The sequence below is a fragment of the Peromyscus leucopus genome, chromosome X (genome assembly GCF_004664715.2).
Source record: "Peromyscus leucopus breed LL Stock chromosome X, UCI_PerLeu_2.1, whole genome shotgun sequence".
Classification (NCBI taxonomy): domain Eukaryota; kingdom Metazoa; phylum Chordata; class Mammalia; order Rodentia; family Cricetidae; genus Peromyscus; species Peromyscus leucopus.
In genome coordinates this window covers 5452469-5478884 of record NC_051083.1, presented here as the reverse complement: position 1 = coordinate 5478884, position 26416 = coordinate 5452469, and the positions used below count along the sequence as shown (strand labels likewise).

General features: G+C 46.3%; 1 protein-coding gene across 3 annotated transcripts; it reads left to right on the top strand.

Annotated features, from left to right (window-relative positions):
* Nucleotides 1–1782: 1782 nt before the first annotated feature.
* Uba1 (ubiquitin like modifier activating enzyme 1) lies at nucleotides 1783–24015 on the top strand. 3 transcript variants are annotated; one of them, XM_037199445.1, is made up of 27 exons: nucleotides 1792–1863; nucleotides 2568–2666; nucleotides 10339–10455; nucleotides 10591–10649; nucleotides 10745–10913; nucleotides 11008–11142; nucleotides 12073–12179; nucleotides 12385–12475; nucleotides 12582–12714; nucleotides 13216–13313; nucleotides 13592–13738; nucleotides 13872–14048; nucleotides 14165–14269; nucleotides 14356–14436; nucleotides 14674–14829; nucleotides 17148–17313; nucleotides 17442–17638; nucleotides 19673–19737; nucleotides 19964–20159; nucleotides 20759–20833; nucleotides 20953–21142; nucleotides 22119–22207; nucleotides 22430–22522; nucleotides 22647–22838; nucleotides 23209–23310; nucleotides 23416–23516; nucleotides 23688–24015. In XM_037199445.1, exons 3-27 carry the CDS (start codon nucleotides 10339–10341, stop codon nucleotides 23821–23823), a joined length of 3177 nt encoding a protein of 1058 aa, XP_037055340.1. In that variant the 5' UTR covers nucleotides 1792–1863; nucleotides 2568–2666; the 3' UTR covers nucleotides 23824–24015. The 3 variants fall into 3 exon arrangements, with proteins under 3 accessions (XP_028740654.1, XP_037055340.1, XP_028740643.1); XM_028884821.2 differs by lacking the exon at nucleotides 2568–2666 and having other exon boundaries at nucleotides 1783–1863; XM_028884810.2 differs by lacking the exons at nucleotides 1792–1863; nucleotides 2568–2666 and adding an exon at nucleotides 5245–5462.
* Nucleotides 24016–26416: the final 2401 nt, after the last annotated feature.

Sequence of the window (26416 nt, the reverse complement as noted above, 5' to 3'; positions counted from 1 at the left end):
TCAAGATTGAGCAGTTAGCACTTGACCCACTGAGCTATATCCCTCAGCCCCTTCTCCTGAATCTTACATGCTAAACATTTCAATCTGGTTTACAAGACCCTGGCTGATCTGTCCCCAAGCTCATCTTCTAATGCCCCTACTTCATCCTCTCCAACTCTACAAACCATTGTGTTCTTTCTCACATGTGCCAACCAAGTCTTTTTGTTCCCAATGTTCCCTCTACACAACATCTTTCCTTTGTTCCTATGCAAGAGATAAATAAGCGAAAGATCTTTGGGAAGAATGTTATTGGCTAATGCAAGGATAGAATCTCTGTTGTGTTCCCAGAACTCTGCACTGAATAGGTGTTCAATATTTCAGATGAGCAAATGTGAAGGTCTTTGGCAATATTTGAAAGACTGAATCTGAGGAGATAGAAGCATTTTATGTTAAATATCTTTGCTCACACATCACCACTCTGTAAAACTGCAACCTGCCCCAACAAATTAACTTTACTGTGGTCTATTTTTCTCCATAGCACTCAGCAATTATATACAGCCATGTATGAACAGAAAGTATCCCTATTATCCAATATTTTGTTTTTAGTGTTTGCTTAACTTATTTTATTTTTATTATTATTCTGAAGTGCCAAGGATCAAATCCAGGGTTTGCACATTCTACACAAGCATTTTACCACCAAGTACACCCCATATAATCTACTATTTTTGCTGTAGTTTTACTGTGTTTTGATGCACAAATACCACTCTTATACTTGTCCACAAATATACAGTTTGTAGCGTAGGAGTCCTGGGCTAAACCATATAGCTTAGGTGAGCAAAGGTTGTACCATTTGGTTTTATGTAAATTCATATAAGACATTGCCTAAGGACACAGTTCTTAAAAACTATCACTATTGTTAAGAGATGTATGATTATATATACAATAGTTACTTTTATGCTGTGTATGCAATGCATAGTCAGTTATACTGTTATATAATATAAACAATGTATTAAATATAAGATACAAACAGATGTAAAGCATTTACATACTAACATTTGCACCTGGGCGTGGTGGTACATGCCTGTAAGTAATCCACTTCCACTTGGTGGAAGAAGCAGGAGGATCATAAGTCCAAGGTCAGCCTGGGTTGTACAGCAAGTTCCAAGCCAACCTAAATTGTACAAGGAGATCCTGTTAAAAATATGCACACACATATAAATGTTCATATATGATAATTTACGTATTTACAGGCTACTTATTATAATGCATGGGCATATGTGAGGCTATTGTTTGCTTTTTTGTTATGTTTATCGGTTGTTTCTCACGATAGAATATTGTTCTATGAGGGCAAGGAATAAGTCCCAGCACCTGGTCCACATCTTGAGCTCCACAAACGGAAAAAAAATGAATGAATGCTTTTGGCCACCGGAGTCTCAACCTTCCCGTGCTTAGGTTGGATGTATCTTCTAATCTAAGGCATTATCATGTTCCGTTCTTTTTTCCACCCTCACAGAGTACACAGTTCCAGGAAATAAACCCAGGCTTGCAATTTCCCATCTTCTAGGGGCTGGTGCCCACCACGTGCACCGGGCATTAGCGGGACAGGACTACCACTCCCAGCATGCACCGCGCATTGGGGTCGTACCACAACCTGTAGGGGATATATGGGCCTGAAACGGAGCCAGGGCCGCAGAAGCAGGGAGAGACGCCCCTCTATTCAGGCATCTATGGTACACCCCAGACCCAGCCCTCTAAGGCCCCGCGCTTCCGAGCTCCGCGCAAACTCTAGTTCTTTTTGCACGACGGAGGTGGTTTGCTCTTCCGTTGCCCTGTGGCTTCGGCTTATCTCCAGAAGGAAGGCGAAGCTTCCGCCCAGCACTGGGGGTGAGCGGGAGCACATTGCCCCCAAACCCCTGGACAGCATTTGAAAGAGGGTGCTTTCCTAATCCCAACTTCTGGGATCCCCAGTGGGCATGTTTAGAGGTTGTGGGGCCCGGGTGGCATTCAGAAGGTGTCTGCTTTTGAGGAGACCATTAGGAGGCGGTGCTTGGGGACTCGGGTGGCATTTAAGAGTCTGTTTTATGGGGTAGTTCTCAGACACAGATTTATACTCCTTGGAAGCAGGGCTTAGTGGGAGGCTCGGGGTCTGTGTATGAGTACTCTGTTGGTGGGCAGGATTTTTGGGCTTTCTAAGAGGAGAGAAGTTTGAAGTTACTAAAGTCAAGGCGGGAGTTGGGGAGGGCTTGTCTTAGGACCGGACCGGGTGACAGTGGGAACGTTCAGCACCGACGTGGCACTGTGGTATCAGTGGCCTTTGTGACCTCTGATTAGGCGATGAGGTCTGCACGGCTGGTTACCCTGGGTTGTGAGACCAGGACATATCAGGGGCCCAAACGCCAAGAGAGGAGCCTCTCAACCGAGGCTGGGAAAGACTGTCTGCTGGGCTCTTCCGAGTAGACATAGGGCCACCGGGCTACTGAGCGGTAATTTGGTTGCCGCTTTATTCATTCAGGAGGGGTAGGGCTGCGGTGCGAACTCTCTTTCGCACCTGGTCCACTAGAAGTGTCAGCTTATGAATTACTCTCTAGGGGGCGGATCAGCGTGCTGAAGGGGCGTGTTGACGGGGTATCACGAAGTCTGCCTCACAAACTAGAGTTTATTGATAATCCATACAATAATCTGTGAAGGTGAGTAGCGCCCCGAGGTTTGGTTTTGTTTGTTTGTTTTTTAAGCTTTTCTACGGGTGCTATGCATAATTTATGAGGGGCGTGGCCTTTACAGCTTCTGCGGGGATCCGCAGTTAGCTTTCCCTCACAGGTTCCAGGATTTAAACCTAGGATCTATCGGAGATGATGCCGCGGGTATTATTCATGCCTTATGTCTCAGTAATTCTAGATTACTAACCGAGACTCTGAATTCAAATCCCATCCATCTTTATGGTTGTGGATCTTTGGTAAGTCTTTTAGGAAGCACGAAAAGTGGGTATTCAGGATAATATGAACAGTTTACACCCATTTAGTTACTTTTATTAACCCATTTTATCTTCACAACTTCTCAAAAGTAGGTTTCATCCTAGTTCATAGATGAGGAATCTGAGACACAGGACAGGTAAGTAGTTTGTCCTAAAGTCGCACAGTGAGTGACTGAACTAGGATTCAAATCTGACCTGGTTTCAGAGTTGGATAATGCCCTTCCCCAAGCCAATTTAATGATACTATTACTAGTGGGCTCCGTGTTACTCATCTCTGCTCTCCCTCTCTCCTCTCCCTCTGTGTGTCCTATTTCTCTCTCCAGGCTGTCACTATTTCCACAGGCTTGCTAGAGAATTAGGGACCTGCCTGCCTCAGCCTGCCAGATACTGTGGAATTACAAGGAGTAGTTGGGATGCTGAGTGGAGGCAGGAGGATCTCTTGAATAACGGTGTTTGAGAACAGTATGGACAACACAGCAAAACTCTCTCCTTTTGTTTCTTTCTTCCCCTTTCTCTCTTCTCTCTCAGCTTTCCCTCCTCTCTGCTCTTTCCACTTCTTCTCTCCTCTCTGCTCTCCCTCTCTTCCCTCTCTGTCTGCTTTTCTATGTCTCTTTCTCCAGGATCTTTTTCCCTAGACGTGCCTGGTACTAGTGATCCTCTTGCTTCTTCTAGCCAAGTACTATGGAATTACAGGAGTTGTGCTAGCTCACCCCAGCAAGACCCTGTCTTTTAAGAAAATAATGTTGCTAGTGCTCAGGTTAATTATATGGTACTATGTGTCAGGTACTGTTTTACTTATTGAAATTCAATCACAAGTTAAGTTCTTGGTCTTAGTTCCCATTTTCTGGATCTGAAAACATTCAAGCTGATATTTTCTGTAATGGCTGGATATATCTTCACATATAAGTAATTTTAGATTAATTCAAATATGCTTACATATTAACTTTAGTTACATATATTTGAAAACTGTTATAATGCCTGTGGCAGCACTGCTCTAAGACCTTTTCTGTACTTATTTTAACACAGTTTATCAGTCTGAGGTGGATGGATTTTTTGAGGTGGGAATTGGTATGGGGTTTTTTGTTTTGTTTTTTATGCTGCTATGAATTGAACCCAGGGTATTGGGGAAGTGCTTTATCCATAGCCTACATCTCCAACCCAAGGTGGACTAATTCTAATACTGTCATTGCCTATCAAAGGCATGTAGTGAGTCTGGATTTAATTGGGAAAAGATAATCCCCTAAATGGTCAGTGATGAGTAGCAAGGTCTGTGCTCCCCTCTGCTTTTGCAGGGTTATCCCTTGTGACACATGCACTGACTATTTATTGTCTCATAATCTCCGCTTTCTGGGCAGCGTCACCTTGGCTGGGAGGGGATTTGTCACCTTGGCCTCATGGGATTTGTCCTTTTTTTGAGACAGTTTCATGATAACCAGGCTGGCTTCAAGCTAATGATCCTCCTGCTTCCATCTCCCTTAGTATAGTGCTGGAATTACATGTGTATGCCACTACACATGTACTGCCTGGGTGCAACCTTTCTTTCTTTTGGTTCAACCACCCACCCACCCTATACAGGGTCTCTATGTATAGCTCTGGCTGTCCTGGAACTCGCTCTGTAGACCAGGCTAGCCTCAAACTCAAGAGATCTGCCTGTCTCTGCCTCTCAGTGTTGGGATTAAAGACGTATACCACCACCTCTGGTGCAACCTTCCTTGACTTCTCTGTTTCCAAGTTGAGCTGCTACAGCAGCAGCATTCAGTATTCAGGAGCCAAGGGAGCACATTTTCCCTACAGTAGCCCCATTTCTTGCTTACTGGGTATTAGATGGAGCAATAAGGCAGGCCTGCCTCTTTTGTTCCACCCCACTGAGCCTCATGCATTATTCATGAGTAAGATGTAGCTTTGGTCTTCTGGATTCCCGGCAGCAGCAAGATCATTCATTATTCATGAGCATGGGATGTGATTGTCATGCTTTAACATCTACTATCTGGTTGCCTGGTCTTAATAAACCCATCACCTTGCTTCATAATTCACCATCAGGAAGAATGGCCTTGAGGTCCTTCCCTGGTTTCTTTGACAGCTTAGCTGCAGTAATTCTTTATTCATATTCTACGGGGGCGTGGCCTCTTGCTCTACCTGTTTTTCTAGTTACTGCCTCCAGAGCCACAAGGTGGAGCTGTTCTCCTTCTAATTAAAGAAGTCCCAAACTGGGCAGGAAAAATACATGATTCATGAGTGGGCTCGGTCCTCTTGCATCCGGGTTTCTGGGGGTGGGGCTCAAGGTTTTGTTCCGGCCTTGGGCTCTGCCGCCGCCATCTTGTGTCGGCTGCTGGGGTGAAGGAGGTGGCAGGGAAGACCACAGCCACAGCGGTCGGGGGAGGAGAAGGCAGCAGTGATCCTAGCTGGCCCAGGCGGCAGGGAGGAGGAGGAGGAGAAAGAGGAGGGTGGCGGCCGAGCTTGACTTCGGCTCCTTGAGGAGTTGGCGGCGGCGCGACCCGGGGAACCGGCATTGGTAATAGCTTTTCTCTGCACCTGGCTCGAAGCAAGGGCTCTGGGAGGTATGGGAGGGTCCCTGCTGGCTCTCTGCCAGCCCGATGTCTGGGTGCGCTGCGGTGTCGTGGATATCAGGAATCACTAGACAAGCGGGTGGGGGGGGGGCAATGCAAAGCCTGGGGCGGGGTAGATCATTTCTGTCTGGGACCACCCTGTTCCCTTGGGCTCAGAGATCTGACCTTGACATCAGACCCCCTATCTCTGCTTCTGGAGACTTCTGGCTCAGAATCTATAACGAGATATCTTGATCGCGTCCTGAGCCTTGCGTTTCCTATCAGAACTCTCCACGGTCTCCTACAAAGGCACAGAAATTCAACATTGCTGCTTGTAAAAAGCCGTCCATACTTGTGTGCTATTCAAGACCTGCCCCGAAATCTCCCTTGAGACTCCTCCTAGCCCTTCAGGAAGGGTCCGCATGGCCTTCATTTCCGAAAGCGCCTTGTCTAGCATTTTCATCCAGAATCTCCCCCTCCCCCCCCCCACCAGGATACTATCTGTCCTTAGAGCTGCCATCTGGATTACACCCGGTGAAAAGCTATCTGCCTGGCCTTCCTGTTGGAGACTCATTCCTACATTTGAGGTCTCCCAACAAACACCTCCTTTACATAGATAGCATCCTCCAGCGTGGACACCTGGCATTCTTAGTCACAGACTCTTTTTAGCATTTGCATTTAGAGGCTCCTTTAGTTCCTAGAATCTGCCCTTAGAGATTTTCCCTGCTTTCAGGGATTCCCCCTTTTCACGATCTCATTGTTCTTAGGCTGTCCTCAATAGGCCTCATCTTTTTCTCCATCAGCCATCCTTAACCTCCAGTATCTTTCCTCTAGAGCCTCTCAGGGGACTAGACACTAGGGAGGACCTGCTTGGACACAGTTCTCCATTAGTAATCTCCTGCCACCATATACTCTTTCAGACCCTGTTGATTTGTAGCCCCATCTGCCTGACAGTCTCATCCTAGACCATCTTCTGCCTTCAAAGGCAGACCAGAGTTGTAGCTTCTCTTTTTATAGATCCCTTAATCTAGCAGCAGGCCTCAGAATTTGCAATTTGCCCTCGTCCTTTTAAAGGTTCCTAGCATCTTCATTCAGAAGGTCTCAGCTTTTGCTTTTGGCCTCACTGAACCCCACTATCACTGTCAGATACCTCTTTCTCCAAAAGACCCACTTATCTTCCACCAGAGTAGAAAACTTAAATATCTCTTTAATGAGCTGTGGAGTCATAGAATTGGTTAGAGAAACCTAACTCCACATGGAGATCTAGCCAGCATTTGCTTGGTAACCTTTATTTTTATAATTATTATTTTGAGACAAGGTCTTACTATGTAGCTTTGGCTGGCCTGAAATATATAGATAATATAGACCAGGCTGGCCTCAAACTCTTAGAGACCATCCTGCCTCTGCCTCACTAGTGCTGGGATTAAAGGTGTGCACCACCATGCTCAGCACTTCATAACCTTTTAAGGCTTCAGCTATCTGAAACTCGTCTTCCCTTTTCCATCCTGTCAGGACAGCTGTGGTGCCTGTTAGAACCACACAAGGCCTTTGTTGCTCCATTAGAAATCCCTCTTCAAGAGGGGGCCCTCAGAGACCTCTCCTAGCCTCTTAGCACTTAATCTCAAAGCTTCCTGGCACTCTAGTGTCAGCATCAGAGACCTTTCTCTGTGAATTCCCATTATTTTTGGTGAAGGGTTCTATCACTAGAATCTGAGACTTTCTCAGCCCCAGCATCTTCCTGCAGTAGTCTCAGGTTCTGCATTTTTTCCACCTCTTTCTAAAAACCCAAGATGTAAATCTTTCTTAAGACATTGCCTGGGGGCTGGAGAGATGGCTCAGAGGTTAAGAGCACTGGCTGCTCTTCCAGAGGTCCTGAGTTCAATTCCCAGCAACCACATGGTAGCTCACAACCACCTATAATGAGATCTGATACGTAGGTAGAACACTATATACATAATAAATAAATCTAAAAAAAAAAAAAAGACTTTGCCCAATGTCACCAGCACTTGTAAGACCTGCTGAGGTCTCTTTTGGGTCTCCTTTCATATTTCCTTCAGAGATCCTTGAATTCAATCACTTCCTGATGCCTTTCTCACACTCTCAAGGACTTCTCAGTTAACGCCTCCAAGGAAGCTTGACAGGCCTCACTCAGCATCCTCCCCAGTACTGTAACTTCTTCCAGTTAATCAGCTGGCTCTGTGCCTCCTAAGCCTACTCCAGGGTTCCCCTGCTTAGCCTTTAGGAGTAGAATATTCTCAGGCTTCAGTCATCAGTTTGGAGACCCCAGGTAAGTTTTGAAATGCTTTAATTTCAGCTTTGCCAGGCAAGTTATTGAAGATATATTCCAACAGAGAAGGTTGAGCTCATGTTGATGGAGAGAGGATGTGGATTTGAAGTTTTTTCATTTTGTTTTTTTTGGACGGGGATGGGGAATCTTTAGCTCTTATCCAGGGGTCTCTGCCCTAGATTCTTCCTGCTTGCCTTGATACAGGTGTTCTCCAACACCTGGCAATTGAAATCTCCCTTTTTATTTTCTTTTTTGACACACTATGCAGCTTAGGCTGGCCTCAAACTTAGTTTTCCTGCCTCTGCCTCATAAGCACTGGGGTTGCAGGCATGTACTGCCACACCTGGCTTCGAAGTCCTTTTTTTTTTTTTTTTGTTTTGTTTTTTTGTTTTTTGAGACAGGGTTTCTCTGCATAGCTTTGCGCCTTTCCTGGAACTCACTTGGTAGCCCAGGCTGGCCTCGAACTCAGAGATCCGCCTGGCTCTGCCTCCCGAGTGCTGGGATTAAAGGCCTGTGCCGCCGCCACCGCCCAGCTCAAAGTCCACTTTTGAACAGTCATCCCAACCCTGCTTAGACTTGCTGCCAGCACTAGGGGTGGAGAGGTAAAAGGTCTGATAAAGAGTTCTCTGGACCTCGATCTTGTCTTATGTAGAGAGCTGAGAAAGAATATGCCCTGGACAAACCAGCCAATGACAAGGCAAGGGAGATAACTAAGTAGTGGAGGCCCCTCTGGGTGCCTGGGGTGGAGCTTATATCCTCAGGTCCCTGAGTTTTGAAACCACAGATAGATTTTTTTTTAGCCTCATCAGGAGGACAATTCTTTGTCTCCCAGCTTTTGGAGAAAATGGGCTTAGAGGAAATGAGATCTCCATGCCAAGTCACTGCCAGTAAATGGAAAATAGGAATTGCCTTTGGCTACCTCCTAACTTATCAAGCCTCTTCCTACCCAAGGTGGATCTAAGCATTCCCAGCAATTTCACTGGCAGATTTTGGCCCTAGACAGCCACCTACCTCCCCTCTTCTCCCTATCTTTACCTCCCATCTCTGAGCAGTCTGGGTTGGACCCAGAGCCAAATACTGACACTACTTACCTAAGAAAGTCACACAAACTGCTACCAACTGCATGACACTGGGCAAGTGACATCCAGGGCAAGTGAGTGGAGTTCTCTAAGCTTTCACTTTCTATTTATGGTAGGAACGTAGGGTTATGTAGTTCACAGGCATTGTTAGAGTTAGACAAAGCCCTTTACTCTTGTGACTGATGGGATAGATAGTAGAGAGCTCTTGTCATTGTTCATATTAGAATATGACAGTGCCAAGATGGAATCTTAGGTATGTTGGTGCAGTTGGTGGTATTGAGGGTCAGAAAAGGCTTTAGAGTAAGAACAGTTGTGTGAATAGAAGACCAGGTTGGGCGTTGAAGAAGCAGAAATGAGTCTGGGTTCTGTCTTCTACTTACAAGCATCTGAATCTACCACCATTAGGCTTCACTTCTAATAGCAGGCTATATTGTTGGGGTTTTTTTTCTCCCCTTTGGGATCTAGCGTCACTTGATCATGTGAGCTCAGGTTTTCTCATTTGTTCAACAAGGACGTTAAACCCTGCCTTGCAGGGACAGGACAGTCGGGAGCATGATACTTGCTAACTCTGAGAAGTGGCTTGGACTTCAGAGTCATTGGATCTGGTCGGATCCCAGTTCAGCCACTACGAGTAGGAACTTTGGTCGGGTCACCAAACCTCCCTGAATGAAGTTTTTCCTTCCTTGTGAGCTGGGGTAAATAGGAGTGCAATTCCCACAGGGTTGCCCTGAGGACAGACAGTGACAAGGATCATAAAGTGCTTAGTGTGGCTTCTGACAGAGAGGACTCCTAGTAAATATTCATTTATCATTGCTGCTAATCTGTTGAAGGACTTCACATGTAGAAGAGACTTTAGAAGTGTACATTTTCTCTCTTCCTTCAGCCTGTTTTATTTGCCTGGGTTGTTTTCTATCCCTAAAACTGGGAGAAGGGTAGAGCTTTAAGCTCTGCCCTGAGCCCCCCTAGGGCCTGTGGTTGTATCTTTTTTCATCTCAGCAACACCATGGAGCCATATCATCATCCATTTTACAAAGTGAGGGAACAGCTCCACGTGATACCTATAAGGGGTCAAGATTTAAAACCTCAGTATTTCTCGAGTCCACATCTGTCCTCTGATCTTTCCAGAATGGTCTTCCTCTTACTCCACAGGATTGGAGCCTTTCCCTTATGCGGGGCTAGGGAGAGACAAAATGACTTAGCAGCCAGCTGTGTGGATTTGCAAGCCAAACCACCTCTTGGGTCTGACAGCGGTGTGAACCTGAGCATGCCACTTCATCTCTCTGTGCCAGTTTCTTTTCTAAAGTAGATTTACTAATGTTTAAGTCTTCTCCCACTATTAACCAGTAATAAGCGGAAAAAATAGTACAAGGCCAATGAGGGCTTTTCAAACAAACAAACAAACAAACAAACAAAAAATACCAGAAAAATATCTCTGTCTATCCTAGGCTAACCTCTGGCCTGTCTTTTTTCTTTTAGATGTCCAGCTCGCCGCTGTCCAAGAAACGTCGCGTGTCCGGGCCTGATCCAAAGCCGGGTTCTAACTGCTCCCCTGCCCAGTCTGTGCTGTCCGAAGTGCCCTCAGTGCCAACCAACGTGAGTATCTTCCCCATGGAGACTGGCTGGCATGATGGTGGGACAGGGAGTCTTTCATATCATTTTCCATTTGCCTGCACCCCACAGCCCACTCGTGCATGTTGTCTTGAACCTGTTCATGCTCTCCATCCCCAGGGAATGGCGAAGAACGGCAGTGAAGCAGACATAGACGAGGGCCTTTACTCCCGGCAGCTGTAAGTTGGGCCAAAGTCTGCCTGAAATGGGAAGGGGCACTGAGATAATTGGATCAGGTGGGGTAGACCATGACCTGGAGTCTCTAACTTGACAGGTACGTTTTGGGCCATGAGGCGATGAAGAGGCTCCAGACATCCAGCGTCCTTGTCTCAGGCTTGCGGGGCTTAGGTGTGGAAATCGCTAAGAACATCATCCTTGGTGGGGTCAAGGCTGTCACCCTACATGACCAAGGCACTACCCAATGGGCTGATCTCTCCTCCCAGGTACCTCTTCCCAACATTCTTTCCCCTGCACCAGCCTCTGTGTGCCACAGCCATCTCACTTCTTATCCTTCTGTCACCCCCCGCCCCCTTACAGTTTTACCTTCGAGAGGAGGACATCGGTAAAAATCGGGCTGAGGTATCTCAGCCCCGACTTGCTGAACTCAACAGCTATGTGCCTGTCACTGCCTACACTGGGCCTCTTGTTGAGGACTTCCTTAGTGGCTTCCAGGTACTTAGCCACTGCTCAGCCTCCTGCTTGATTTTCTTGGAACTCGTCTTTGGTATTTTTTGGTACTATTCACTATTTAATGAGCAGTCTGGGGTATCAGGCATCATGCTGGAGAGCAGGGAGAACGCAGGCAAGATGAGACCCTGAGCCTGCCTTTGAGGGAAAAATGTGGACACACCAATTATACAACATAGTAGTTATGAACCGCCCTGCTGTGTCTAGCTCTTCTAGTGTAATTTTAGGCAGGTCACTTAGATCCTGGACCTTCTCTTTCCATTTTCAGGACAGGAATGGCAGCAGTACTGATTTCATGGGGTTCCTATGAGGGTTAAGCATGAAGAATAGCAACTTGGACACAGGGAAGGTGGCATAGGCATTTGCTAGTTTAAAAATTCTAAGCTGTGAGAGTTGAAAGTCTGTCCCATGGGGCTAAGGTCCCCAAGGGCCAAGGTACTACAGCAACAAAAATCTGACACAGTTGTAGAAGCTCATCCTGGTGGGCAGGGATAGATGTTCCTGGAGAAGGTGGAGAGCAGTTTCAAAAATTGTGGTGGAGTGGGCAGCATCTTGGGAGCCACCGACAGGTAGGTATGGTATGAGTGAGCTCAGACTTTGGAGATAGTTTTGTCCTACCTGTGTCTCACAGGGCATGGCAGGGTTGTAGACAGTTAGCAAACAAATGAGTCGGCTGTTCTGCAGTCTGTGCCCAGTACCTTTCCCAACATGCACAAAGCCTTTGTTTGCTCCTTGCTGTGTTTTCCTCTCACTGAGTCTGATCCCCAAAAGGTCTTTACAAGAGGCCTGGAGGAGCAGCAGAACCCAGACAACTCTGCCTTCAGAACTGCCTGAACCTTTCCACCGGTCTTCTGCCAGTGTTCTTTCTTCTCCCCTTAGTTCTGGGCTCTTGACCTGAGCTCTACTTCTCCACAGGTGGTGGTCCTTACCAACAGCCCCCTGGAAGACCAGCTGCGAGTGGGTGAGTTCTGTCATAGCCATGGCATCAAGCTAGTGGTGGCAGATACACGAGGCTTATTTGGGTAAGTGCCACTTCCCTATGCTTCTCCCCACAACCTTTCCTAGGCCAAGACCCTCATTCCTCTTCTGCCACTCAAGTTTTATATTGTGCTGTTATATGCCCACTGTGATGTGCCAAGTTTCCTCAGCAGATATCTAGTGCACCTTGAAGGATGCCTGGGGACTTGTGTGGGCCTCAGGTATCAGTCCCCTTGTCACTCTCTACAGGCAACTTTTCTGTGACTTTGGAGAGGAAATGGTTCTCACAGATTCCAATGGGGAGCAGCCACTCAGTGCTATGGTTTCAATGGTCACCAAGGTAAGGAGGCCAGCCCCAGGGATCCTGGCAGACAGATAGGCAATGACAGTCCTGTGTCTGCTCTTATTCCTTGACTTGCCTCTGAGGCTCACTCCTTTTTAACCAGGACAATCCCGGTGTGGTTACCTGCCTTGACGAGGCCCGACATGGATTTGAGAGTGGTGACTTTGTCTCATTCTCAGAAGTACAGGGCATGATCCAACTCAATGGATGTCAGCCCATAGAAATCAAAGTGCTGGGTGAGCTGGGGCCATGGGAGCATATTAGAGGAGCTGGTTAGGAGATCAAAGGGAGGAGACCCTGAGTTCAGAATGAGGAGAGCCATAGCCTAAGTGCCTGGGGTAGGTCAGAGAATCTGGAATCCTATCAGAGCTGACGGGTATGGGGGAGAAGGACCAACTATGTTTGAATTGTTGAGGTGAAGGAGCCTCCTGTATTTTGAACAGGGCAGACCAGAAGATCTGCTCATATCTAAGCTGGTTTGGGTAAGAACAGCCTACCAGTGTAGACTTGGGAACAGGGATAACAGGGTCTCATGGGGTCTGAACTGGCTCTAGGGCAGAGGAGATAGTTTCTGATTTCCAAATGGGGCCAGGGGTTGAAAGATAGTACCTGGGGTCTGCACTGGGTCAGGCATGGTTTTTTTTGTTTTTGTTTTGTTTTGTTTTGTTTTTGTTTCTGAGTTTTGTGGACTTGAAGGGGAGGGTATATAGGACTGACAGCCTCCCTATCCACTCTAGGTCCTTATACCTTTAGTATCTGTGACACCTCCAACTTCTCTGACTACATCCGTGGAGGCATCGTCAGTCAGGTCAAAGTACCTAAAAAGATTAGCTTTGTGAGTATTGGGTATAGTGGTCCTTGGTGGGTGGTTCTAGACCAGTGGTTCTCAACCTTCCTAATGCTGCAACCCTATAATACAGTTCCTCATGTTGTGGGGACCTCCAACTATAAAATTATTCCATTGCTACTTCACAGCTGTTAATTTTGCTACTGTTATAAATCGTAACAAATGTTTTTGGAGATAGAGGTTTGCCAAGGGGGTCATGACCCACAGGTTGAAAATCACTGTTCTAGACCATTCCAGATTCTCTGTTCCTTTCTTCTCATCTTTAGAAATCGTTGCCAGCATCACTGGCAGAGCCTGACTTTGTGATGACTGACTTTGCAAAGTATTCTCGTCCTGCCCAACTGCACATTGGCTTCCAAGCTCTGCACCAGTTCTGTGCTCAGCACAACCGACCACCACGACCACGAAATGAGGTAGGTAGGTGGGCCAGCAGCCGTCCAGGATAGAAATCCGTGGTGCTAAAGGCCCACCATGCCTCTGTCTGTCCGATGTCCATCCCCTGACAGTAGTCTGAGAATTTCTTACTTGTTTCCTTTGCCCTACCAGGAAGATGCAACAGAACTGGTGGCCCTAGCTCAGGCTGTGAATGCTCGGTCCCCACCTGCAGTGCAGCAGGACAACTTGGATGAAGACCTTATACGGAAGCTAGCTTATGTTGCTGCTGGGGACCTGGCACCCATAAATGCTTTCATTGGGGGCCTTGCTGCCCAGGAAGTCATGAAGGTGAACAGGGTGGGGATGGACTAGGTTTTTCCTTGCCTTCATTACTTGCTGTACGTATGTGTCAGGGTCTAATTAACACCTAACCAGCCACCTCCTCTTTCCTTCTCCTCCACTAGGCCTGCTCTGGGAAGTTTATGCCCATCATGCAGTGGTTGTACTTTGATGCTCTTGAATGTCTGCCAGAGGACAAAGAGGCTCTTACAGAGGATAAGTGCCTCCCAGTATGTGAATGGGCTGGAAGGAAGGCATTGTTGGGGGTATCTCTGGGGAAGCTTCTCTCTGACCCTCTTCACTTCATGTTCCTTAGCGTCAGAACCGTTATGATGGGCAGGTAGCTGTATTTGGCTCAGACCTTCAAGAGAAGCTGGGCAAGCAAAAGTACTTCCTGGTGAGTGACCTCATTGGACACCTAGCATGTTCACCTCCCTTGGTCTCTGGCCACCCCCTCTGGGGTTTCCCTCTGCATCTGAAGGAGGGGGGGTCTCTTTACAACCCTGGGACTAAACACATGGCACCTTTTTGCTCAATCACTTTGCCTCCGGCAGGCATGAGGAATAACAGATGGCTTTGTATCTACTTGGTTTACCCTGACTTGCCTCTGTGTCTCTTCGTGGCTGTTTCTTAGGTGGGTGCAGGGGCCATTGGCTGTGAATTGCTGAAGAACTTTGCCATGATTGGGCTAGGCTGTGGAGAAGGTGGAGAGGTCGTTGTCACAGACATGGACACCATTGAGAAATCAAATCTGAACCGACAGTTTCTTTTCCGACCCTGGGACGTCACGGTGAGATAGATGGGAGTAGGAGATGGAACTTTGACATTTCACTTTCCTCCTGCCTTTTTCTTGTCCCTGGTATTTCTAGTAAAGATCTACTTATCTTCCTTTTGCCCTTCTTGCCCTCTCTTTCTGTCATTCATTCAGCAAACATTAAGTAGCCCTACCTTGAATCAGTCATTTTTATCTCTGAGCAACCATCAAGTCAGTTTCTTTTTTCTTTCAGTACTGGGAATTTAGTCTAGCCCCTGCCCCTTCATTTCCTTTTACTTTTTCCTTAATTTTTTTTAAAGATTTATTTATTATTGCCAGGTGTGGTGTGGTATGCCTTTATTCCCAGCACTCAGGAAACAGAGGCTGGCAGATCTCTTGAGTTCCAGACAGCTGGGGCTACACAGTGAGACCTTATCTCAAAAAACAGCAACAAAGATATATTTATTTGTTTGTTTTATATGTACATGTGAGTGCCTGCATGTATTATGTATGTCTACCGTGTGTGTGCCTAGTGCCTGAAGAGACTGGAATAGTGTGTTGGATCCTCTAGAACTGGAATTCTAGGGTTATAAGAGGTTGTGAGCCATCAGATGTGAATACTGCAAACCAAAACTGAGTCCTTTGGAAGACCAACAAGTGCTCTTAACCGCTAGACCATCACTCCAGCCCTTATCAGTGCTGCTTTGGGACAGTGTGTTGGGAGTTCGCAAAAATATCCCCAAACTCAGTGACTGCCTAGGAGAACTAGTAGCTGATTTACTGCAGAAAAAGCACACAGTATAATCAACAAAGGAAGAAAGGCTCTCGGAATGAATTCAGCAGCAAATATCTAAGAGGTATCTCCCAGTAGAGTTGCAGGAAATGGACTTCATTTCCCTTGTAACAAATATAACAATACTCCTGAAAAGTTTCTACCTAGGGAAACCTGCTCATCTGTACCTAGGGCTTTTACTGGGATCTGGTTATGTATCAGAATTTTTGACTCTAGAGGGAAAGACAGTATTTAACATAAACCACACTGTTCACACAAACAGTTCAGGCACACTGAGCCATTATTATTAGGTGAGGGAATGATGGGAACTTTTCCTAAAATCCAAGGTCCTAGACTCCAGCCAAAGGCCACTTTTGGAAGTAGGCCTTCTGAAGGATTGCATTGTAGTCAGCCAGGTAACTCTTCTCTGCAGTTTGAAACTGAGGTACCAGAAGTCTGTGAGGCCTTCCCTAAGGCCAGTTTCACTGCCCAGTATTCCTGTTCGTTAATTTATTTGCTGAATAGTTACTTTAGGAATTACTGTTGTAAATATTTGAGGTATATTGAAGAATAAAATAAGGCTGGGTTGGGGATTTAGCTCAGTGGTAGAGCACTTGCTAGAGGCCCTGGGTTCGGTCCTCAGTTCCAGAAAAAAAAAAAAAAAGGCAGTACATTGTGGCTTATACATTTCATCTCAGAAGCAGTCAGATTTCTTGAGTTAAAGGCCATCCTAGGCCACAAAGTAAATTCCAGGACAGCCAGGTCTACAAAAAGAAACCCTGTCTCAATAAACAAGAATAAAGGTGCTAGTCGAGGAAGGTAAATAGTAAAGAACAGATACATAATTAATACAATATAGGTGCAGCCGGCCCCACCCATGCACTCTGGAGGCAGGTGGATCTCTTGAGTCAGAGGCCAGTCTGGTCTACAAAGTTAGTTCCATGACCATGGCTCCGTAAACGCTGTTTCAAAACAGCAACAAAACAATAAAGATACAATATAAAAGTGAGATAGTGGAGTCAATGTTGGTACTTTGCAAAGCGTAAAGGAGCAAGTTGGGCTTGCTGGAGAGGTTAGTTTACAGTTTTCATTGGTTCCTTAAGGAAGGCCTCATTTCTTCAAAGGTGTGGTGAGTGTCTACTCTGAGAGGTCCTGGGAACCAATTCAGTTTACCTAAGTGGGAATGAGAGCCAGGGAAAGGTTCTAAGCAGAAGAGGGATGTGACCTGATTTTGGCTTCATAACACTTCTGCTTATTTATTGTCTAACATCTGGTTATATTTGGGGAAATCTCCAACCTGCAGTACTGTTCCCTAAAAGAATAGTAGGTATCAGGTAAGCAAAACAAACAGGTGGCTAGTTCATTGTCTACAATGCCTATTTCTGCTTCCTTTTCCATCTCACTGCCACATCTGTCTCAGCCCTGGCCATGTGGCATTGTTGTTGAATATCCTGCTAAACCAGGGAGCCTCCTGAACTTGGGCTGGTTCTTCTAACATTAGATGAATGTTCATTGAGATAGCTCTTTATTTTGCTGAGTGAATCCACCAATAACTGAGTCCCCCGTTCTCCTGACTTCACAGAAGTTAAAGTCTGACACAGCCGCTGCAGCTGTGCGCCAGATGAATCCTTACATCCAGGTGACAAGCCACCAGAACCGTGTAGGTGCTGACACGGAGCGCATCTATGATGATGATTTTTTCCAAAACTTGGATGGTGTGGCCAATGCCCTGGACAATGTAGATGCCCGTAAGTTTGAAGGCTGGTAAAGAAGACAAGGGCAAAAAGAGTGAGAGTCTGGGGCCCTCCTGTTCTTTCCCAGTGTGCCTTTCCTTGTCTTCTGGCTCTCACATTATTGTCCCCAACCAATCATACAGGCATGTACATGGATCGCCGCTGTGTGTACTATCGAAAGCCACTGCTGGAGTCTGGCACACTGGGCACGAAGGGCAACGTACAGGTGGTGATCCCCTTCCTGACAGAATCATACAGCTCTAGCCAGGATCCACCAGAGAAATCCATCCCCATCTGCACCCTGAAAAACTTTCCCAATGCCATTGAACACACTCTGCAGGTAAGTGGTGCTCAGAAGGGAGGAATGTCCACCAGGCCCTTGGTTTTTGGTTATCATGGCTTAAGTATAAGACATGTTTTCTTCTACCATCTTTCTTTCCCCCTGGCAGTTGGCACTTCTGAAATGACTTATTCTTCTTGTAATTCCTACTTTTGACTTTTTTTTCCCAGTACAGAGACAGGTAAAAACCAATGCTGTTGCTAGGCATGGTGGCTCACCAGTACTTGAGGCTAAAGCAAGAGCATTGCTGTGAGGTCAAGGCAACCTTGGACTACAAAGCAAGACCTTATCTCAGAAAACAAAATAAAGAATGATGAATACTGAAATATCATTCCTCACCTAAGTTTAACAATATCTTGCCATATTTTCTTGGCTTGATATGAGTGTGTTAGCATACACCTTTAATCTCAGCACTGAGGTGGCAGAGGCAGGTGGATTTTTGACTTCTGTTCATCAGATGTCAACTCTTAACAACTTAGAGATAACTCAACAGTTAAAAGCAGTGACTGCTCTTCCACGGGGCCTGAGATCAGTTCCCAGCAGCCACATGGCAGTTCACAATGGTGTTAACTTCAGTTTCAGGGGATCTGATGCCCTCCATGGGTACTGCATGCATGTGGTGCCCTAACATACATTCAGGCGAAACATCCATACACATACATTTAAAGTTGGGGCTGGAGAGATGGCGTAGTACTTAAGAGCACTTGCTACTTGTTCCCAGTACTTACACAACAGCTCACAACTGTAACTTTTGAGTTTGAGGCCAGCCTGGTCTACAGAGCAAGTTCCAGGACAAACCAGGACTACACAGAGAAACCTTGTCTCGGAAAAAAAAAACAAACAAAAAAGAACTACTGTCTAACCGAAACATTTTCCTCTTTGTTTCTTTTGAGACATAATCTCATGTATTCCAGGTTGGCTTCAAACTTGCTGTGTAGCTGATGATAACCTTGAACTGATCCTTCTGCTTCCACTTCCCAAGTGCTGGAATTATAAGCATGTGCCACCATGTCTGGCTCCAAAGCACTGTTTTCATGCTAAACAAAATAGTCATTTCCTTCACTCTCTTCGAGTTATTTGTCTCTAGTACATGATACTCAGATTTCCCCATCTATTGTGCAAAATGAGTTTAATGCTGGTATGTCACAATGACATTCTACATATGATACACATACGGAACAGTGCTGCATATCATGAAGCTAAAATGTTATGAAGTGACCATATCTACATGATGAGCACCCAGGCCACAAGGATAGCTATAGTTAGAGACCAACATGTTGAGGAAGGGTAGAAATAGAGGGGTAGGACGAGATCTACCACTTCCCCTTCTGACCCTACTGTTTCAAAGTGGTTGTGTCAATTTTGTATGCCACCAGTCTCACTAGGGCATGTGTGACCTTGAACTTCACTTCTTTGTGCCTTATATTCTTCCTCTCTCACACTGGTTTGTTTAACTGGCACCATTTTAGGTGTACCTAGGGAAGAGGATAAGGCACCATTTTAGGTGTACCTAGGGAAGAGGATAAAGCCACTGTCTTATTTTCTGCTAAGTCCCTAGAGAATAGATAGGAATCATTGTTGGATTGAATCTATTTTTTGTTTGTTTGCTTGCTTGCTTGTTTGTATTTTGGTGCTGCAGACCAAACCTAGGACTTAGTCGAACGAACACTTCTCTACCCTTTTTTGTTGAGTCAAGGTCTCATGCAATTGTGCCCAGCATTGAACTTGCAGTAATGTTGTTTTTAAGTTGTAAAATACACTTAACCAGTACACATTTTTCATCAAGGCATAGTACACGTGTACAGTTCTTGATGCATTTTTTTTCACACATACATCGGGATAGTTATTTCTCAGATCAAGTTCACTGACTTAAATTGAGAGGCCAGAAATGAAGGAGTGGGTGGGGAAAATTGGGAGCTTCTCTTTCCCAAGTAGCTGTGTATTTCCTACTTGGGTCACCTATGATGACTCCCACTTACCTGTGGAAACCTATTTTGTCCATCATTCCATAAAATCCATTTGTTCTGTCTGCAGTGGGCCCGGGATGAATTTGAAGGCCTTTTTAAGCAGCCAGCAGAAAATGTTAATCAGTACCTCACGTGAGTAACTTACACACCCCACTCCTGCCTGCCACCAAAGACATTCTGCGCTTTTTCAGTTGTCACCCTCAGCACTAGGCACACTTTTCAAAGGACTCTAAATGTTCAATTCTCATGCTGTGGGGGATCAAGATGAGCTTTCTGTGGAGAAAATGGGATTGCCCTAGAGCCTACTTCAGGGGCCACTGTGTAATCTTGCCCCTCGGCCCCCTCCACTCCCTAATAGAGACCCCAAGTTTGTGGAACGGACCTTGCGGCTGGCGGGTACCCAGCCATTGGAGGTGCTGGAGGCTGTGCAGCGCAGCCTGGTGCTGCAGCGACCACAGACTTGGGGGGACTGCGTGGCCTGGGCCTGCCACCACTGGCACACCCAGTACTGTAACAACATCCGACAACTGCTGCACAACTTTCCTCCAGACCAGGTAATGCTCACTCACTCATGTGTCCATTTGGCAGCATGCATTTCCTTGTGAGCAGAGTTTGCTGCAGACTCTACAAGTGACTTCTCCCAGTTACTAGTCCAGATGTGGCTGGTGTCCGAGGCAAGAGATGTCAGAAGAATGATATTTTGTTTCTTCCCATAGTTCTTAGAGCAAGATAATTGGTTCTTTTGCTGTTCCCCTTCACTGTGGTGTAGGCTGAGGCTGATTTTTATTAGGGCTGTAGTGGACCATGAAGCAGAGATTCGGGTGTCACCATTTATTCAAATCCCAGCGCACTCTGAACTTGGGCATGTCACTTCTCTGTTCCTTTCTTTAGCTTGAAGGAAGAACAGTTGTGATCTGTCTCACTGGTATTTATTAATAAAACATGTTTGTGAAGAAAGTATCTAAGAATTGATAGTGGTTTTCTCAGCCAGGACCTTGCAGTATGAGTCTTAGATGATTAACTCCAGCCCCCTTCAAGGACCCAGCCAAGGATAGTGAGGTGGGGCGCATCCAGAGCCAGGGTGACAAGTCAGGGTTGTCAAAGAGGCCTTCATTTAGATCTTGCTTCTTGAAACTCTCTTTCTTTGTTTTAGCTCACCAGCTCAGGGGCCCCATTCTGGTCTGGACCCAAACGTTGTCCACATCCACTTACTTTTGATGTTAACAATGTAAGTCACCTTGTTGGGTTTTCCTGGAATCAGGTAGAGGATGGGTAGGTGGGAAGGAGGTGGTGGCTTCCTATCCAAGGTCAGATGTGTTAACCCTACTGTGCCCTGCCTTCCCCTAGACACTGCATCTGGATTATGTGATGGCTGCTGCCAACCTTTTTGCCCAGACCTATGGGTTGACTGGCTCTCAAGACCGAGCTGCCGTGGCCTCACTCCTGCAGTCAGTACAAGTTCCAGAGTTCACCCCCAAGTCTGGTGTCAAGATCCATGTTTCTGACCAGGAGTTGCAGAGTGCCAATGCCTCTGTTGGTAAGGGTGTTTGGCCATTTGGTCAGAAGTCACTGCCCCATTAGTCCTTTTCTAGTACCTCTGTGACCTTACCTTCCTTTGCACCTCCCTCCCCCTGAAAGGAAGACAATCTGTTGGGGAGTTCCCACTCCAGCACCCAGGAAAACAAACTTGGTTCTTGCTTGGTGTGTATTTGCCTTGGTTTTTATTCTTTTCTCTGCCTCTCCTTGATACAGTTCATCTAGGGGGTATGATCTCCAGCAGGGATTGCCTCCTCTGACTCTTGCCCACACTTTGTCTCTTCCAGATGCCCCATGTCTCCCCATCTATGCATCCCTCCCACCCTGTTGCTCTTTATGTCTTCACCCTAATGTTGTCCATCCTAATTTAGTCCCCCTGCCTTCCCTTTTGGATATCTGTAATGTATTCATGACTCTGTATACTGCCCCCCGCCCCCCATGTTGACCTTCCCTCTTCTCCATCTTTCTGAAATACCCGCTGTTTACTGTTTTCTGTGTATTTCCTTTAGCCTTTTATTCCACCTCCTCCACAGGTTCCCTCTGACTTTGTTCTCATATGTTTCCTCCTCCCTATCTCATCCTCCATCTTGCTTCTTTTCATATATTCTCCACCTTCCTCTCAGATCCTTCCTATATATTCATGCTTATAGACTTCTGTATACCCCCACCATGTCTTCTGTGTCTCCATATACAGTATCTACCCAAGACTGACAACCCCTTTTATCTGATTACTCCACCTCACCTCCGCTTTCTCCTACGGTCTTTATTCCTGGTGTCTCTCCAGATCTGGAGTGCCTCTTCTTCTGCCCTTTTCAGGTTTGCTCTGTTCTGCTCTGGCTTTCTGGCTTTACCTTTGCCCCTTCATTCTAGGATATCTCTCTCTCCAAATTCTGTATCTCACTGAATTCCTTTTGCCCTACCTAGGCTTTCAGCCTCACTCCATGCATCTAAAGGGTTGTGTTTTTCTCTTTGTGCAGATGACAGCCGTCTTGAGGAGCTCAAAGCCACATTGCCCAGCCCAGACAAGTTACCGGGATTTAAGATGTACCCCATTGATTTTGAGAAGGTGCTTGGAAGGGGCCCCGGATAGGACAGTTGGGTTGAGCTAAGCACAGACGAGGTTGTAAAGAATGGGGATCTAGGAATGTGGAGCCAGTCCAGGCCTTTATGGCTGCCACATAGCTTTCCTTCTGATTTGGGAGAGACCCAGCAGGTAATTTACATTGGGGGATACTTATATCCCAGGAGGCCAGGAAAACTTTTCATCTGATCTATTCCTCTTGCTCAGGATGATGACAGCAACTTCCACATGGATTTCATTGTGGCTGCATCCAATCTTCGGGCTGAAAACTATGATATTTCTCCCGCAGACCGGCACAAGGTAAGGGGACTCTAGACCTGATGTTCTACCATTTCCAGGCTTGAGTTCCTTACATCCGTGCCCTTCTTTAGCCCTTCAGCCTCTTACAACTTAGAACTAACATCTTCCTTGGTCTGTTTCTCAGAGCAAGCTGATAGCAGGAAAGATCATCCCAGCCATCGCCACCACCACAGCAGCTGTTGTTGGCCTTGTGTGTCTGGAGCTGTACAAGGTGGTGCAGGGGCACCAACAGCTTGACTCCTACAAAAATGGTTTCCTGAACTTGGCCCTGCCCTTCTTTGGGTTTTCTGAACCTCTTGCTGCACCTCGTCACCAGGTAGGTACCCATCTCAGAAGATGGGACTTGCAGTGGAGTGTATCTTAATAAAACTGGCTTTGGTTTGCATTAGACCCGGTCACTAGGTCAGAGTTCCTATTGAAATATACCTGCATGTTTTTTGCAAGAATACTAAGGTGTAAAGTATGCCTGGCATGTTGAAGGAATAAAAGTCAGTAGCTCAGAGTGATTGAGAAGATAAGGGGTAGAAGATGAGAATAAGATTCTCTTCTTGTGGCATAGGACCTTGTCATTCAATTGAAGGTTAAGTGCTTACTCAGAGTAACATGGGAGCCATGAGGCTTTGAACAAAAGGTTCTAATCTGACTTACTGAGTTTGCATGAATGAGGGTATTTTTTTGCATTGCAGTACTATAACCAAGAATGGACATTGTGGGATCGCTTTGAAGTACAGGGGCTGCAGCCTAATGGTGAGGAGATGACCCTCAAACAGTTCCTTGATTACTTTAAGGTAAGGCCCTTTCTCCCTCTCATCCCACCTGGAGGATGGGATGTATAGATGATTTTTGACCTTCCCACAATCATAACACTGCTATTTCCTCCTTCTGCCCTCCAGACAGAGCACAAATTAGAGATCACCATGCTGTCCCAGGGTGTGTCCATGCTCTATTCTTTCTTCATGCCAGCTGCTAAGCTCAAGGAACGGTTGGATCAGCCGTGAGTAGGCTATTACCAGGCAGGCTGGGAAAGGCCCTGTGTTCCTTGCCTTGGGTGGGGAGCCTCAGCTTGGAGCTCTTCTACTCTTACCCATCACCTCTCATGCCCTACCTGCCTCCCTTCCTCTCCTGCTTTGTCCTCCTAGCCCTTAACCCTCACCCCTTTCCCTAGGATGACAGAGATTGTGAGCCGTGTGTCAAAGAGAAAACTGGGCCGCCATGTGCGAGCACTGGTGCTTGAGTTGTGCTGCAACGACGAAAGTGGCGAGGACGTCGAGGTCCCCTATGTACGATATACTATTCGTTGATCTCTGTGCATTCCCTAAGCCCCAGTCCTCCTTCCCCAGATCCCTTCCAGTCCTGGTTCCCATTTGGCCTCTGGCAGTGGTCCATCTAGCCAAGCCTGGTATTCCCTTATTACCCAGCAACCCAAGACCCTCTCACCACTGCTTTGTACCTTGTTTGGAACCTAAATCCCAATAAAATGATAATAACCCAGATATAGCCATCCTGGCTGTCTCCAGGGAAGGAAGGAGCATCCTGGAATTATCTGGCTCAGATAGTAGCCCAATGGGCAGTTACTCCAGGTACAAGCTTCCTGGACAGAGAATAATGGGAGTTGATATGTCTTATCTACTCTATGTAGATAAGAGGTACCAGTGAAGTTATATAAACAGGTACCAGGGTCCGTGTGATTTGAGTGATTTGAGCTGAGTTCAAACCCTGTGTCTCCATGTCCTAACTGCCTCCATCCACTATGAACATACTTAACAGGGCTAAGCAAGGGCTAAGTTAGCGTACTTTGGGCATTTCATCCTTTGGGCAAATCCCTTCCCCAGTTTGAAGCAGCCAGATTCTGGGTTATCCTTTACAGTCAAAGTTCCCCACAGTGCCAGGAATGCCTGTACAGGTATTTCAAGTCCATGCTGAGGAGCCCTGAACAGCCAGTCTAAGGAACACCGATGTGATAGGGCACACTGCAGTTTTTATGACATACTTGGCTAAGGACATCTTGAGAAGAATGTGCTTTTTTCTGCTTCAGTTTACCCATATGTGCCCCTTGAAGGTGCTTGGAGATGCCCAGGCCTCCTACCTTCCAGAGAAGAGCTGACTGTGGAGCCAAGGAGTAATTGGTTAGTGCTGGGTAGTAACAGGAGGTCTATCAACACCCCCATCAAGCCCAGAGCTGCTGTGCTCTTTCCTTGTCTTGGCTGAGGGTTCCAAACAGTTGAAAATGCCAACCTGGCTAGCCATCTCCATGGTGGATGTTTTCCTTCATTGATTGTTGTCTCCAACCTAGCCAAAAACCAGTTTCTCTGTCCTATTTAAAAGCAGGACCCCTCTCCACTTAAGTAGAATAGTTCATCCTGTCCCCAAACTTGGCCTGATCCCCATCACAGCCTGTCCCCACATCTACCTCCTGAGTCAGCTCCTGGCCCTAGGCACAAGTGTATGCTCTTGCCTACGTCTTTGTCCATACTTTTTTTTTCTTGGCCTGATGTATTAGAGTGACCTTATCCTTTCATATAGTACCTTTTTATTCGCCAATCGTGCCACTTTGGATGACAAGAGGTCTTTACCTCTGGTGTACCTCTGGTGTCTCGTGGTGGTACTAACTGTTTAGAGTAAGCAGAGAAGTCAGCACTTTACTGCTGTTACTTCTCCAGAAGACCCCAGGCCATCTGCCAGTTGTTTCACACCATTCCAGGCAAGCACTGCATATACTACTCTTTACATTGGTTTTCTGCCATCTCAATTCCTTCATGGGCATTTTCTACCTCTTTCATTATAACTGATTCTCTGGACATTTTAGTCTCTTTACCACCACTGCTCCTGGATTCCCTGGTATCTCACATCTTTGTCCATCAATACCAGCTTCTGAAACTATGGTCCATGCCTGTAATCCCAGCACTCTGGAAGTGAATCAGAAGTTCAAGACCACGAACTGGGCTACATGAGACCAAAAAATTAGAACAGCCAGTTACCCCACTAATCTTGGTTGTATCTTAGCTCACTACCATGCATATCATTTTACTGCTGTGTGTGTATACCATTACAAAACCAGACTGGTAGGGAACAAGGCTCAGCAAGCCAGCATTGGGTCACTATTGGGCCCCCTGTACCTAACAGACCCAAGAGATAGTGCCTATTGTCCTGGAACTGTTTGCCATTCAATTACTCAACCATTTGTTTAGTACTGACTGTGCCAGGCACTATTATAGGTATTTGAGACATATTAGCAGATAAAACATCTCTGTCCTAATGCTTATGAAACTTCAATAATAAACACAACTAAGTATAAGTTAAAGTTGAAGGGCTGGAGAGATACTCAGCAGTTAATAGCACTGGCTGCTCTTCTAGAGGACCTGGATTCGGCTTCCAGCACCAGCATACCTGCTCACAACTATTACTATGGTTCTAAGGAATCCAAATGCCCTCTTCTGGTCTGTACACCAGTCATACACATGGTACACAGACATACCTGCAGGCAAAACACCCATACACAAATCATTTTTAAAAAGCTAATCTAACATGGACTAGGGCTGTAGCTACTGCTTGCCTCGCGTGCATCAGACTGAGTTCAGTCTCCAATTCTGCATAAAGCTGGGTGTGGTGGTACACACCTATAATCGCAGGACTGGGGAGATAGTTGGAAGAGAATCAAGGGTTTGGGCCAGCCTGGCCTGTGTGAAATCTTGTTTCAAACCAAGCTGAGTTGGTAAGATGACTCAGCAAGTAAATACCAAGCCTGCCAACCTGAGTTCAATCACCAGTACCCACATGGTGGAAGAGAGCCAACTCCTGCAAGTTTCCTCCGACCTTCACTTGTGTGCCACAGACATTTGTAAAACTATTCCATTTATTTAATTGGGGAGGGGGGGAATGGCATAGTGCACACGT